Here is a 16,798-nt window from a genome sequence, read left to right as displayed (position 1 = left end):
TGTATCCCGTCATGGGATCACGCAGGTATATTGGAATGTGCCTATCAAATCATATTTAGTCAAAGGTGCATTGATTTCACACACGAAACCCCTTCCACAGTTTCTTTGAATTTGTTCTATACCCCTCCCCCCCACTTTCGAAAATTTCTTAACTTACCCCTCCTCTTTTTTGTAATGAGCCCCACCCTATTTCCCCCTCTATTTCCTCACATACCCCTCCCGCTATGTAGAACTCCTTTGCCCCTCCCCCATTTCTAATATAGTCACTCCTCATATACAACTCCACCTTTTCTTAATAATTCCATACACGCGCCTCCCTTGCTTTTTTATCATATGATATGGAAAAGAAACCGCATATTTTAGTTCTTATAACAACTAAAACAAATCATCACCCCCCCCCCCCGCTCCCCACTAAAACTCCAGTTTATATGTCCAAACCAAAAAAACGGGTAGCGAGGCGTGCTAAACGAATTAGATGCCTTACACCCTTGTAAACACCTTTTTTACGTACTAGATAGGCCCCCTTCAACACGTGATACGTACATGTGGCTAGGTAGAACAAACTAGATGGATGCACTATTGTTTCATAAGATCTATATACTACCTCCTTTCGCGTGCTTGCTCATAAAAATGCTACCTCATGCATCGCCAGATTTGGGGAACGATGGAAGGAAAGACTTATTAAACTTCTGAATTAAATGTTACCGCTTAAAACAAAGGGTGTTCTTAATCATTAGTATACTTCCAATTTGATCTCACCTACAACAAATAAGAACTAGCCATGGCCCATACCCTTTGCACAAGATATCCTTGATAGAAATCAATGATTCACTTGTTATGGACAACATATATCCACCATTTTTAGGGTGGTTTAAAGGAAAATCCTCTTGGTTGTCTTCCCCAACAATTTAAAGGGCCGTACCTTTTACTTCCTTTTATTAGATAAAATTTTAGCATTTTTGGATTAATCAAAAAACTAAGAGCAACATAGGAATTTGGTCAAACCACCTAATGTGGTTGCTGTAAAGAATAGTCAGCAGCTATAGAGTGCTTTCTAATATTTCCGTTCGCGTAGTGATTCAGAGGATTAGGAGAAGGGTTTTTATGTAAGACAACAATGGTGATTATAGTTAAGCACCACCGTTTATTAATTACGTTTACTCTTTGTTGAATCTTCTCACCTTTCTACTCTTAAGTAATTCATTCCACTCTTTAAGCAATTCATTCAATAGCTCTTCATCACTGTTAGTTACTAAATTAATTAGAGGTACGCAGTATGTGAAATACTTGACATCGATGAAATACTACCATCACAACATACAAAAGTGAAAAATGTCATTTTTGCTTGGATAAAAGGCTTAGCCCTCTACCTTTGTATATGGCCCAACATACGAGTGTAGCTATGTTGTGCATTGGTAGAAAATAGGAGTTGCTCTTTTGCTCCACCATGTATATTGTATATACACCCTCTATTGCAAGTTAGTCTTGCATAACATACCTTCAAGCTCTCTGTCTAATTTGCTTAACTCTAACCAAGTCCATCTATAGGTTTCCATGCATATACGTATTCCACCACAAAAGCCAACAAGTGGTATCAGAGCATTCCATCAAGTTTTGCAACAGAGAAACGGACCAGAAAATTCGACAAGAGCTGACTTGAAAACCCTTCCCAAAATCATAGAATTGTCAAAGTCCACGACTGAATCAGCAATCTTCAGACCCTCTCTGAGTATTGCTCAAGAAGACCGAATTCAAATCGAATTGACAACAAACCCAACCGATCCATTGCTAAGTAACAACAAACTCCACATTTATCCACGTTTCACAACCATCCAAGAGGGCTGACCACACTGTGGAGTACATATCAAATCAATGTTTTGCGATGAGATTTTCATTCTCTTAGTGATTTTGGCATACATTTCTTTCCCAATTTCAACAGCTCCTTCATTGGCACAAGCTTAGAATACGTGGATGCACGCGACTCCATTCGACAAATCATCTTCAAGTTGCATTTTTTCAAAACGATAAAATGCTCTCTGGGAGCACGTCTCGCCAAAGGAGACTTCCACATGACTATATTCCAAAGTCCAAGCCGGGTTTTAAATACATGTCAACCAATGCACCGCTGAGAGTGTCATTGCCCTATATAAACCCATCTAATCACGGCCCTCGAATGTATTGTTTTGCCTTCGTAGGCTTCCTGTCGGCTTCTCCTAAGTTTCCACATGCTTTCAAGACAGTGAGAAAGACTGGAGATCTTATCCATCTTCGTATGCTCCAAGTGTATCAATGCTTCTTCAATGTTTCCACGTGCACAATGTCCAGGAATGAATACATTCCATGAGACTGTGTGCATCTCGAGTTCAAAGCTCGTCAAATGCTAGTTGTGCGTTGACGTATCCGCAGTTGTCATACATCTCCATTGAATCATTTCCAAACACCGCATCTTTCTCTAATAAGAGATCGGCAATAGTTTCAGCGGGTAATGTGTTTCTTTTCCATACAACCCATAAGTTGCCACATGCTGTTAAGATGCCAGTGCATCTGGTAAGTATAGCTTCCGGTCTGCATATCCGGTAGGAAAAGTTTTCAAAACTTACCTCCTTTCTTTTTCCCGCGTGGGTGTATCTCGAAATAAGTGCGTTCCAAGACAAAATACAACCTGAACCAGTAATGTCTCAAACACTATTTGTGCTTCTGCAAGCAAACCGCAATTGTGCATACATATCAACCAAGATGCTTCCCATGAATACTTCTATCTTGAAATGTCCTCTTTTAATGATCTCACTGTTGTAGTTCCTTTCCCTTTACACCGTATACTATTTCTCGACAAGCATCTGAATAGATGCTTCCCCGTTGTATCTCTTTAAAACACGTTGATGATTCCTCATATCACGTTCTCGCTGTGCATAGTCTATTCTAAGTGAACTTCAACTCATTTAATCCTTAACTACATATTACAGCAACACAAATTTAGCACAGATATTGACCAGACTGCCTACTTACACGTCTTTTCCACACCCACACCCACACACACATAGACATACATATATAGTTTCTTGTAATCTCTCCATATATCCATATCCTTGTATCTATACATCCAGTACAAGCACATGCTTTCACGATGCATGCAAAGCTTAGAGTCAAGGCCGATACCACGAACCTGCATTCTCTTTGAAACAACGAGAGTATAGCTTCCCACCACAACCATGTTCAAAATAGCCTGAAATGAATGCATTCCACAAGGAAATATCATGAATCAAAACCTTGTCCCACAGTTAGCACGGCTTTTCTACCATTCCAAAACTTGCATATAAGTAAGTACCCATAAATGAGTTTTCTCGAGCAGTTTCAGCATGGAAATCTTGGCCTTTGCCTACAGATCCCATGCTTCCGCATGGTTTCAAGTAAGCAACCGTATGTGATAACACTTGAAGAAGTGTTACTCTACAACCTAATTCTGTCAAGAAATTCCAATGCCTTCCTCCCTTTTTCCTGCTCAACGTAACTCGTCATTTCCATGAATGAGGGATTCCCCACCGGAGTAGGATTTAAGATGCCAAGGAGACCAATCTTCCCAGGTGTATAGTATAGGTCCTCCTCTCTCTGCATATGCTCAAAAAGCTGAACAGCCTTGCTTCTCTGGCCGGCCATATCTTGCATAAGCCCCTATCAAAGTTTCCCAGGAGGGTGTCATGGTTGGAAAATCTATCAAAAGTCTTATGCATACACACTCTAGGAGACCAGATTTAAAATAGCAGTAGCAACAACAATTTTAAGATGTGCATGCAGCCAGATCTGATTCACCAGAACATGCAATCATTTCCCCTGAGGCGGTAGGATCTCCTTGCCATTGCCAGAGAGATGAAAACACATCCACAACTGTAGCTTTGTCAGCCAAAATACCTTCAATTTGGATTAGGGAACGTATATGACCGACTGACTACCTTCAACATCGATTCATTCATCCCACAAGGGTACCTACCTTCAAGCTACAAATATATGAGACAAGGGTAGGAAAAATGGACTCAAATCTGCAATTGTCCAAAAGAGCAAAGAGCTTCTTGAGCTCCGTCAATCACTCATTAAAGAATTCCATGAAACAACATCTTATAAGTAATGCCATGTTTCAGATATGAATCCAACAATCACATCATTTTGAGGTAAGCTCTTCTTTCCCATCTCTCTGCAATAAATAATGTATGTAGTGCTTGCTTGAAATGTCCATCTCCCACGTAGCCAACAAGTACTGCCTTCCACGCAGCAATCTGAACTCAAAAAAGAGGAAGCTTTGTCAAAAACTCTCATGGCATCAAGAAGCAAGCCACATTTAAGGTGATGTGAACTATCGATATTCAACATACAAAATCAAATCATCACAGGCGAGAGCCTCTTCTTGCATAAATTTGAAGACATAAAAGCGATCGTGTTATGCAGTTATATCATCATGGCTGCGGCTTCAAGAAATGCATCATCGGACATAAGGTCCATGGAAGTGGTCCCCCGTTACATGGTGTGCAGAGCTACAGAGAAGAACATGCACAATGATGAACGGCATAAAAAAGCATCGGTGGTGTTTATACAGAGGGAAAACGGGATTTTTTAAGCTGATTTGTAGGCAGATAACAAAAGGATGTCGTGGTACCCTATTCATACCACCATACCACAACTTATTCCTCCTGTGTCGGTAGGTTACCGCAGTAAGTAGACGGTTGCTCGCTCGATGTTGACTACGATATGTACCTGTTTGGTATGCGCACGTGCATACAAATTTGCAAGAAGAAAGAGGATGAGACTGAGATGGAGATGGAGACAGACAAGGGGGAAAGGTCGGTGGATCAGTCTTGTATGGAAGGATCTTCCTTCCAAATACGTACATAGTCCATCCAAATTTCTACAAATGTTTATGCTGGATCCAGAAGAACGAGGCACTGATACATACATACATACATACATACATACATACATCCATACATACATACATACATACATACATACATACATACATACATATGTAAGTATGAATCGTATGTATTTTTTTATATGTATATGAATCGACATCGGATCAATCCATATATAGATAGATAGACTGACTGATCCGATGTCGATTCATATGGTACATCACATCCATCATCAATGTTAGGATAGGGCCGGCCAGGAATGCATCTGAAACTCCTACGAAGTTCTGTTGTTTTGCTGTATGGAATGCATTCATTTTCCAGGGGTTAATGCTTGCTCATTTCCATCCCATCCAGAAGAGAGGAGGATTTATTTAAGCTCAACGGTCGGGATGAAAGAAACGGGAAACGAACAGCAGCTTCTGAGGCGAGATCGTAGGTAGGTCGATACATACATACATACGTACTTGTACTTGTACTTACTTGCGAGGCTCGGCGGAGAGGAGCTTCTGCGAAAAGAGAGAACAACAGTGGAAGTGACAGAGAAGGAAAGCCACGGCTAGGAGCGAGCAAGAGCGACGGCAACGGCAACGGCAACAGCAACGACGGAGAGGAGAGGAGAGGAGAAGGATCTGAGGAAGAAGAAGAAACGATGCCTCCTGCGAATCTGAGGCACGCACGGTGCGGTGCGGTGCTGTGCTGTGCTGTGCTGTGCAGTACAGTGAGGTGCCCGTGCCGTGCTGTGGCAGTGTGGCTAGATGATGATGATGATGATGTCCCCCGTCCGTCCCACATACAGACGCCCATTCGTCCGTCGGTCCCACATACAGACGCCCGTGGGGCCTACCCCTATAAAAGGAGCGGCCTACTTTTCCGTGAAGCTCGACAGAACTCATGGCCGATAATAAGAAATCCATATTATCGGTAGTGAGAAGGGTGGCTTCCGACCTAATGGAAGACCTCTCCATCTGTCTCTTCATCCCCGTCTTCCTCCTTTGCCTCCTACACATGGAGGCGGAACGAAGATGGGGAAGAAGAAAGGAGGCCTCCCCTTGACTCGGGGAGGTGCCTCCCCCCCCCCCCCCCCTAAAAAAAAAGACCTTGTCCGCCTCGAGCGGAGCGGTTGGCAACCGCTCCCCTCGAGGTGGACGGCGCCCAAACCAATAAAGAACACAAAAAGAAGATCTCTACCTGTTATTAGGTAATGCCTATATTGTATGTATGCATGTCCATTGTCTACCCACCACCCACTCCACTCCCTTGTGAAAAAACGTTGAACATGCTTCGGGCTTGATGCGCGAGTAGATATTCAAGGGCTTGTAAGAGATATAATAGATGAAGGCGATGACCCAGAAAACAAAACAATTGGAACTCGCACTATTCCTCTCCGTTTTTTAAGAATATGAGGTTGAGAGATACCTACTAGTTTTTTTACGTACAAAAAAACACATACACGTCCGTTGTCGTGGTTTAGACAAAGGAGAAGAATTTGGAGTGCCAGTCTTGCACACGTTTTTCGTTCTTACCAAGGCTATAAACGATTCATTCATCACACCATCGATTCTCGAATCACTTTAGCGGAAAGCGTAACTTTTTCCTTTCACAATTAAGGATCGTTCTTGATGAAGTCCTGTGAACGAATAGAATGATGTTGACAGAAAAAACTTAGGTCCTCCTTTTCCTACCGTAAACTTTCTTTCCCATGCCCACCCTGTCCCACCTCCACTCCTACCTTCATAATATATGCCCCAAAAGCATCGACTCAGCTGAACCCGCGTGCTTACAATGTACTTCTTAGTACATACGTGACTATAACTACGTGGATCTATATTACTATTATCGAGGCATTAAGGTGGACTCCACACACGCACACCCTTACACGTGGAGCGATTGAAAACGCCTGCCTTACCTTACTGGAAGGCACGTGAATGTGCCACACGTGGCTTCGTCTCAACCACAACCACGCGTGAATATAATCGACATGGACACCCATATTCGAAACTTTTATTGTTTCATTCCCACAGAATCCGTGTTGAACCAACAAACACGCTGAGCTGGATGCTTTGGGCCCCTCCGCGCTTGCTCGCAACGCGTTATATAATATATGTCCCAAAGGCGCTCACTCGGCTTCACCACGCTTACAATGTAGCTCTTCGTACGTATATGTAGTCGCATCTCTTACGACTATCGAGGCTTCTAAGATTAAATTACATGCACTTGTTAAATGGTAATTGATTTGAAATAGCGCCATTCCAAACTAAATGCTCCTATAGATTTGAATCTGGGCAACATTCATGGATTAGCTAGCTAGTAGGGGCTTGTGGAGCGACTCCACATTTTTTTGCTTCGTCTCTCTATAGGGCTTGTAGAGCACGCATGGTGCGGTGGTGCAGTATATATGTAGTTTCTTCTATTCTCTCCATGCATCCATATCCTTATACTTCTATTCTCTCCATGCATCTATATCCTTATGCTTCTATTCTCTCCATGCATCCATATCCTTGTTATGTATACATCCAAGAAACTCCTCTCTGCCTTTCTCTTCTGTCTCTCTCTTTTAAGTTTTTTCACGAGACTGTTTTTGCCTTGACTGCATGCATAATACATAATACATAATACACAATACACAATACACAATACACAATACATCAACTGAAGCCTGTTTCCCTTGACATGCATGCATAAAATACATAAATACATAAACTGAAGCCTGTTTCCTTTGACCGCATAAAATACATAATACATAACTGAAGCCTGTTTCGCTCAACTCCGTGTTTTGTGCTCTGTTTGAATCGTTTTAACGATAGCATAGTAAGTAGTAAGGACGAGAGGGAAATTCCTCTTCGTTTCCCATTCCATTTCATTTCTGGATTCGAAGGAGGTGAACAACCAACGCCAACCCTAAGAAAGCAACACACACACGGGGAACATAACAAGCAAGCAAATCACCAGAGAAATTAGGGTTTGTGCATCTGCCTGTATTGCCTTCTTTTTCTTCTTCTTCATCATCTCCACCACCACCGCCATCACCGTGCGCCTTCTTCTTCTTCCTCCGCTTCTTCTTCTTCTTCTTCTTCTTCATCATCTTCATCTTCATCATCATCATCATCATCATCATCATCATCATCATCATCATCATCGTCATCGTCATCGTCATCGAAGCTCAATCTCAATCGTATTCATCATCGCTGTCTTCTTCTTCTTCATTGACGCTCGATCATCCATCATGAACTATTTGTCAACAGTTTGTCTTCGCAGGATTTCTCAAGTGCTTCCAGCTTTTCTCTCTCCTTCCATCCATTTCTTTCCTGGGAATAAGAGAAGAAGAGGAAGAAGAAGAAATTCGCTGCGGGTTTCACCTGATGGAATTCTTGTTCAGAATTTCTATGTAAGTTTGCAGTCTTTGCTTAAATGACATCTCATGTGTTCTGCCTGCTGGACTTCTTGTTTCCCCTGATGGACTTCTCGTTCAGAACTCGTAATTCCTACGTAAGTTCACAATCTGTGCTTCAATGACATCTCATGAGTTCTGCCTGATGGATTTCTTGTTTCACCTAATGGACTTCTAGTTCAGAATTCCTATGTAAGTTCACAGTCTATGCTTCAATGACATGTCATGAGTTCTACCTGATGGACTTCTCGTTTAGAATTTCGATGTAAGCTCACAGTCTTTGTTTCGATTACACCTGGTGAGATTACATGAGAGATCAAAATCTCTTTCCTTGATTCCTTAATCTCATCTTGTTTCATCACAGCCTCTCTTTCTATAAGACATCACGTTTACATGAGAAATTTGCATATCAGAACACAGTTTTCCTTCGTTTGGTGAAGAAATGACAAGGAAACTGTGAATCTCTCTCTCTCTCTCTCTCTCTCTCTCTCTCTCTCTCTCTCTGCCAATCTATCCAACTTCTTGCTCCCAGATCCATGTCAGAGCGCAACTTTCCTTTCCTGGAATAATTCTCTTCATTTTTCAAATAACTTACAAGGAAATGTGAATCGATGTGTCGCTAGTGTCTCTCTCCCTCATCTCTCCTCTTTCTCCTAACTTTTTTCCTTGATTCTCGAATCTCATGAAAGGTCCTGTTTAATCACAATCACTTTTGCCTGCACAGTTTTGTCCTTCGTCTTATGAACAAATGATAAGGGAACGGTGAATCTTGGACGGATGAAAATTGCTCTGTCGCTCTCACATAATTTCTAGCAAATCTAATGGACTTGTTTCTCAGAATTCCATGTTGAGCAAGCTTCACTTCAAACAATCCACTCATTTTCTCAAGAAATGATATGGAAATATGAATTTGAACTGATACGATTCCTTCTTTCTCTCCCACGCCTCGTAATCCTTCCTTCTTTCGGCTTTTTACTCATCTCCTTTTCATCAGAACTTTGCATCATAGATCACGGTTTCCTTCGTTCCGGGAAGAAATGATAAGAAATTGTGAATCTTGAAACTATGGACATCCCTCTCTCATTATTGCTCATAATTTGTAGTGAAGCTAATGGACTTCTTTCTCGGAATTCCCTGATACAGTTCCCTCTTTCTCTCTCCCCCTTCTTAATCCTTCCTTCGTTCTGCGTTTTACTCATCTCCATTTCATCAGAAATCTGCATCATAGATCACGGTTTCCTTCGTTCTATGAAGAAATGATAAGAAATTGTGAATCTTGAAACTATGGAAATCCCTCTCTCATTTTTGCTCATAATTTGTAGTGAAGCTAATGGACTTCTTTCTCAGAATTCCCTTGTACAACACAGTTTCATTTAGTTAAATCTACTCAATTTCTCAACAAATGATGCGGAAATGTGTTTTTCGTTTGGTGCTCGTCTCTCGCACTCTCCAACATTCCTTCTTCATATGAATATGTGAGAACATGAGAGTACATCTCCCAATTTGTGAAGAATTTATATGTAATTTTGATTTTTGAGATCATGTTTTCTATAAGTTGTGCCAACATTCCCTATGCTTTAATCTAATTGACTTGTTATCGAGAATTGTATGTAAGTTACACTTTCTTTTATACAATCTATTCTATTTTTGAACCAATGATTGGAAATTCTTTGAATCTAAATATTTGGTTTTTGGCTCGAACTTGCTCACCTTGAGCAACCATAAACATATGCTGATTATTTGTGTTCTTTTGTTTTCTCAGTATATGTTTTGGATACCTGTATCCAGCTTGCATGTGCTTCGCAGCGCTTAATTCTAGCAAGCCGAAATTCGAGCATTTGCGGACATGGTGTCGATATTGGTATGAAATAAGTCTCTTGATTTGTACCATGTAATGGAGAAAAGCTGTCCTGCCTATATTACGGCAATATGTTTGGTCCTCCTAATCAGTTATCCTTGAATCTCAAAATTTATGGAGCATAAGCGCCTACTTTGTTCTCTTATATGATCTATGCATGTCAAGTGAGACATAAGTTTTGATGATTAGATGTGACTTCGTTTTATATGTGCTGCCTTTTTCCTAAATCTCTTATCTCTTGGAAGCCTGCTATGTTGATTTGTTGTTTTTTGGTATTTGATTCTAATCACTCCCTCTCGCTCGCGCTAAACATATGACAATGACCGTTTTTACTTGCAGGATGATCATGGCCGTTTTTACTGGAGTTGAGAGAGTGGCAGACACGTTTATATCATGGTATTTATCCATCGGAATTCTATGGAAGTAAGGTAGTTTTGGACATGCATTAATCTCTGTATGTTGCCTATGCAGGGTACCATTCTATAGTGGAAGTAAAGTAGCTCTCATAGTTTATCTATGGCTGCCAAATACAAAGGTAGGAGCAGACACAAACGTAGGTTATAGTCATTATACTGAAACGTGAATGAGGCAAATGTTTGGCTGTATTAAAAGAGTTACACATCGTTATGGATTCTTCACTGTTTACGGAAGCGAGAAGGAATGTAACTTAGAATCGATTATCATATTTCTCACAAGGACAACGATTCGTTTTTTGTGCCCGATCAAGTGATTTTAAATACTAATAAAGAACATTAAACCGATCCAAGCGAGTTCCGCAGTACATGTCTCTGTTAGTCATAGTTTGTTGGAAGTCACATGTTTAGTCATAATCAAAATTTGATCATTGTAGGGCTCAAAAAGTGTTAGATGTTTCATGAACTAATAACTGTTACACTATCATTGTTCTCAGGGTACAGACTATATCTATGAAACATACATAGAGCCCTTCCTCTGTCAGCATTTACAATCTTTGGACCAGAACCAGTTTCGCTTAAGGAATAAACTGGTGGAGCTATCAAAATCTCTGTGCAGCAAAGTGTTGATTGCCATGCAGCTGAAGCTTATCGGAGTAATTCGTGAGAATGCTGCGGCTTTTCATCCTTTGGTAAGCATCGTTTTCAACCTAAAACCTTTGTTGAATTGGGTAGCGTGACATGTAGGAATCCATTCTTTGATGAGGGCAAGTTGCAAAGAATTTGTATTTGTTGAATTTATTTTTGGCCGATTGTATTTCTGAAGAATCTCTTTCTATTCCTTTCAGGTCCAATCCCTGGTTTCGAGTTACACCTCATGCTGTGCAGAATTGCCTGCAGAGAATATTTTAATTCATGACCCAATACAAGCTCAAAGTTTAGCATCAACAATGGTGTTTCCGGAGCTTGAAGAGCTATTTCTGGCAGTGGCACCAAAAGATGCTATTGCTAATGATGATAAGCACGAAGTTGATTTCGAGATACTTGATTCTTCTGATGTTCGGTTGTCTACATCAAATATCTGTGCATCAACTAAAGTCGAGACACATGAATCAATGAAAACGAATATGTATGCATCAAGATTTAGGTTTCGATGGTGGAGGCACCGACATCAAGATCAAAAGACGGTCATCACTCCTTGGGCCAAAAGAAAGCACTAGGATTTGAGGATCAAGTCTTCTTGGTAACAGGATACTCATAGGGCTCACTTATTGTGCGGGAATGCTTTGACCATTTATGTACATTCTATACTAACATCTATCCGGTTGTACATAGATAGAAGCACAATATCCGTCCGTTCATAAAAGATTTGGACATGGTGCCGTATGTCCATTTTCAGGTTTTTGAAATCTAATGAAAAGCGACGTTCATTTGAGCCCAATATGGAAATCCACCTTATCTGGTTATGGAAAAATAAACTGTATATGTACTAGTAAGTTCTTGAGTTTTGGCTACAGATGCGCGAATGGTTAGTATCAAAAGTTAAACGGGGAACTTCATGAGTTGCACATGGCTTTGAGTAATGACTACACGAGTACAATATAGGTTATAGTATTTCCTATTCTTTTCTGTCTGTCACAGCATTACGATTCTTTTGTTAGTGATTCGTAACGAGCTATAATCCTATTGCTATCGAGTTTAATGAGGGGTTTCACTCCTTGTATGATTGATACCACCGTTAACATGCAAATGATATGAAGCTTCTACGTTAAAAGCCCCAAATGCAATCGTAATTTGTGTACTATAGATGGTAGCATAAGCAACTTTGAGTCTCATTTAACGTAATTGCAAATTACATGAATCTTTTGTGATAGAGAAGAAAGCATAGAGTTCAAGTTAATTTTATACATAATTTCTTGATCAAGCCTTATGGAGAAGACTTCTACATGTATCCCGTCATGGGATCATGCACATATATTGGAATGTCCCTATCAAATCATAATTGGTCAAATGTGCATTTATTTCACACACAAAACCCCTTCCACAGTTTCTTTGAATTTGTTGTATACCCCGCCCCTCAACTTTCGAAAACTTCCTAACTTACCCCTCCCTCCTCTTCTTTGTAATGAGCCCCACCCTATTTCCCCCTCTATTTCCTCACATACCCCTGCCGCTATGTAAAACTCCTTTGCCCCTCCCCCATTTCTAATATAGTCACTCCTCATATACCCCTCCACCTTTTCTTAATAATTCCATACACGCTCCTCCCTTGCTCTTTTTTCATATAATATGGAAAGGAAACCACCTGTTTTAGTTCTTATAACAACTAAAACAAATCATCACAACCCCCCCTAACTAAAACTCCAATTTATACGTCCAAACCAAAAAATGGGTAGCGAGGCATGCTAAACGAATTAGATGCCTTACACCCTTGCAAACGGGTAGCGAGGCATGCTAAACGAATTAGATGCCTTACACCCTTGACCCAGAAAACAATTGGAACTCACACTATTCTAAAGTTTTTCCTCTCAATTTTTTAAGAATATGAGGTCGAGATATCTACTAGTTTTTTACGTAAAATAAAACATACACATCCGTTGTCATGCATGGTTTACCCACTACAACCATTAGACACACTTGGATTGAATTGTAGAATCTTTTGAGAACCCAAGTGATCAAAGATTGGAAGTCAATCCCAAAATACCTTTGTTAGAATACCAAATGAACACATCGGTAATGTCTCTATGATATTCTAGGGTCTCTATTGAAGTTCATGTGTCAATAACCCTTCAACCCATGTGGAGCTAGCCAAAGCATTCTGCGTAGAGAAATTAGGTGTTAATCCTATGATGCATGCACTAAGCGTTCTAAGTACAAGAATGTGACACAATCTCAACTTTTATCATAGGTACGTCTAGTCTAAAACAAATGGAACTATGACCATTTATCTTGCATGTCCATTACAAACATTTTGCAATCGACATGAACATGTCTCTAGATGGATGCACTATTGTTTCATAAGATCGATATACTACCTCCTTATGCGTGCTTGCTCATAAAAATGCTACCTCATGCATCGCCAGATTTGGGGAACGATGGAAGGAAAGACTTATTAAACTTCTGAATTAAATGTTACCGCTTAAAAGAAAGGGTGTTCTTAATTAGTATACTTCCAATTTGATCTCACCTACAACAAATAAGAACTAGCCATGGCCCATCCAAGAGGGCTGACCACACTTTGGAGTACATATCAAATCAATGTTTTGCGATGAGATTTTCATTCTCTTAGTGATTTTGGCATACATTTCTTTCCCAATTTCAACAGCTCCTTCATTGGCACAAGCTTAGAATACGTGGATGCATGCGACTCCATTTGTCAAATCATCTTCAAGTTGCATTTTTTCAAAACGATAAAATGCTCTCTGGCAGCATGTCTCGCCAAAGGAGACTTCCACATGACTATATTCCAGAGTCCAAGCCACGTTTTAAATATATGTCGACCAATGCACCGGTGAGAGTGTCATTGCCCTATATAAACCCATCTAATCATAGCCCTTGAATGTATTGTTTTGCCTTCATAGGCTTCTTGTCAGCTTCTCCTAAGTTTCCACATGCTTTCAAGACAGTGAGAAAGACTGGAGATCTTATCCATCTTCGTATGCTCCAAGTGTATCAATGCTTCTTCAATGTTTCCACGTGCACAATGTCCAGGAATGAATACATTCCATGAGACTGTGTGCATCTCGAGTTCAAACCTTGTCAAATGCTAGTTGTGCGTTGACATATCCACAGTTGTCATACATCTCCATTGAATAATTTCCAAACACCGCATCTTTCTCTAATAAGAGATCGGCAATAGTTTCAGCAGATAATGTGTTTCTTTTCCATACAACCCATAAGTTGCCACATGCTGTTAAGATGCCAGTGCATCTGGTAAGTATAGCTTCCGGTCTGAATCCAGTAGAAAACGTTTTCAAACTTACCTCCTTTCTTTTTCCCGCGTGGGTGTATCTCGAAATAAGTGCATTCCAAGACAAAATACAACCTGAACCAGTAATGTCTCAAACACTATTTGTGCTTCTGCAAGCAAACCGCAATTGTGCATACATATCAACCAAGATGCTTCCAATGAATACTTCTATCTTGAAATGTCCTCTTTTAATGAAATGTCCTCTTTTAATGATCTCAATGTTGTAGTTCCTTTCCCTTTTACACCATATACTATTTCTCGACAAGCATCTGAATAGATGCTTCCCCATTGTATCTCTTTAAAACACGTTGATGATTCCTCATATCACGTTCTTGCTGTGCATAGTCTATTCTAAGTGAACTTCAACTCGTTTAATCCATAACTACATATTACAGCAACACAAATTTAGCACAGATATTGACCAGACTGCCTACTTACACGTCTTTTCCACACCAACACACACACACACACACACACACACACACATATATAGTTTCTTGTAATCTCTCCATATATCCATATGCTTGTATCTATACATCCAGTACAAGCACATGCTTTCACAATGCATGCAAAGCTTAGAGTCAAGACCGATACCACGAACCTGCATTCTCTTTGAAACAACGAGAGTATAGCTTCCCACCACAACCATGTTCAAAATAGCCTGAAATGAATGCGTTCCACGAGGAAATATCATGAATCAAAACCTTGTCCCACAGTTAGCGTGGCTTTTCTACCATTCCAAAACTTGCACGTAAGTAAGTACCAATAAATGAGTTTTCTCGAGCAGTTTCAGCATGGAAATCTTGGCCTTTGCCTACGGATCCCATGCTTCCGCATGGTTTCAAGTAAGCAACCGTATGTGATAACACTCGAAGAAGTGTTACTCTACAACCTAATTCTGTCAAGAAATTCCAATGCCTTCCTCCCTTTTTCCTGCTCAACGTAACTCGTCATTTCCATGAATGAGGGATTCCCCACCGGAGTAGGATTTAAGATGCCAAGGAGACCAACCTTCCCAGGTGTATAGTATGGTTCCTCCTCTCTCTGCATATGCTCAAAAAGCTGAACAGGCCGGCCATATCTTGCATAAGCCCCTATCAAAGTTTCCCAGGAGGGTGCCATGGTTGGAAAATCTATCAAAAGTCTTATGCATACACACTCTAGGAGACCAGATTTAAAATAGGAGTAGTAACAACAATTTTAAGATGTGCATGCAGCCAGATCTGATTCACCAGAACATGCAATCATTTCCCCTGAGGCGGTAGGATCTCATTGCCATTGCCAGAGAGATGAAAACACATCCACAACTGTAGCTTTGTCAGCCAAAATACCTTCGATTTGGATTAGGGAACGTATATGACCGACTGACTACCTTCAACATCGATTCATTCATCCCACAAGGGTACGTACCTTCAAGCTACAAATATATGAGACAAGGGTAGGAAAAATGGACTCAAATGTGCAATTGTCCAAAAGAGCAAAGAGCTTCTTGAGCTCCGTCAATTACTCATTAAAGAATTCCATGAAACAACATCTTATAAGTAATGCCATCTTTCAGATATGAATCCAACAATCACATCATTTTGAGGTAACCTCTTCTTTCCCATCTCTCTGCAATAGTACATGTATGTAGTGCTTGCTTGAAATGTCCATCTCCCACATAGCCAACAAGTACTGCCTTCCACGCAGCAATCTCAACTCAAAAAAGAGGAAGCTTTGTCAAAAACTCTCATGGCATCAAGAAGCAAGCCACATTTAAGGTGATGTGAACTATCGATATTCAACATACAAAATCAAATCATAACAGGCGAGAGCCTCTTCTTGCATAAATTTGAAGACATAAAAACGATCGTGTTATGCAGTTATATCATCATGGCTGCGGCTTCAAGAAATGCATCATCGGACATAAGGTCCATGGAAGTGGTCCCCCGTTACATGGTGTGTAGAGCTACAGAGAAGAACATGCACAATGATGAACGGCATAAGAAAGCATCGGTGGTGTTTATACAGAGGGAAAACGGGATTTTTTAAGCTGATTTGTAGGCAGATAACAAAAGGATGTCGTGGTACCCTATTCATACCACCATACCACAATTTATTCCTCCTGTGTCGGTAGGTTACCTCAGTAAGTAGACGGTTGCTCGCTCGATGTTGACTACGATATGTACCTGTTTGGTAGACGGTTGCTCGATCGATGTTGACTTCGATATGTACCTGTTTGGTATGCGGGCATACAAATTTTCAAGAAGAAAGAGGATGAGACCTAGA

General features: G+C 40.5%; 1 protein-coding gene and 1 long non-coding RNA gene across 2 annotated transcripts; one reads left to right on the top strand and one right to left on the bottom strand.

The window, feature by feature from the left end:
• Positions 1-1,902: 1,902 nt before the first annotated feature.
• LOC147850776 (uncharacterized) lies at positions 1,903-5,635 on the bottom strand. Its single transcript, XR_015531581.1, has 2 exons — positions 5,382-5,635; positions 1,903-4,268 (listed from the first exon to the last, which is right to left on the bottom strand). It is a non-coding gene; the product is annotated as an uncharacterized LOC147850776 (long non-coding RNA).
• A 2,589-nt stretch (positions 5,636-8,224) lies between these two features.
• On the top strand, positions 8,225-11,657 carry LOC147850775 (putative HVA22-like protein g). The gene is made up of 5 exons (XM_087335433.1): positions 8,225-8,286; positions 10,052-10,150; positions 10,487-10,543; positions 10,619-10,682; positions 11,058-11,657. Exons 1-5 carry the CDS (start codon positions 8,261-8,263, stop codon positions 11,298-11,300), a joined length of 489 nt encoding a protein of 162 aa, XP_087191559.1. The 5' UTR covers positions 8,225-8,260; the 3' UTR covers positions 11,301-11,657.
• The last annotated feature ends 5,141 nt before the right edge of the window (positions 11,658-16,798 follow it).

The sequence above is a fragment of the Azolla caroliniana genome, unplaced genomic scaffold (assembly GCF_043228905.1).
Source record: "Azolla caroliniana isolate FFs.n. ecotype wild unplaced genomic scaffold, voAzoCaro1.0.p SCAF_20, whole genome shotgun sequence".
Classification (NCBI taxonomy): Eukaryota; Viridiplantae; Streptophyta; class Polypodiopsida; order Salviniales; family Salviniaceae; genus Azolla; species Azolla caroliniana.
This window is presented reverse-complemented; position numbering and strand designations above follow the sequence as displayed.

Bases quoted from the DNA above. Each gene is read 5' to 3' on its own strand.
- LOC147850775 (XM_087335433.1), top strand. From the start codon at position 8,261: ATGGAATTCTTGTTCAGAATTTCTAT. The intron at 10,544-10,618 runs GTATTTATCCAT...TTGCCTATGCAG, and splicing joins GCAGACACGTTTATATCATG to GGTACCATTCTATAGTGGAA. The intron at 10,683-11,057 runs GTAGGAGCAGAC...CATTGTTCTCAG, and splicing joins TATGGCTGCCAAATACAAAG to GGTACAGACTATATCTATGA.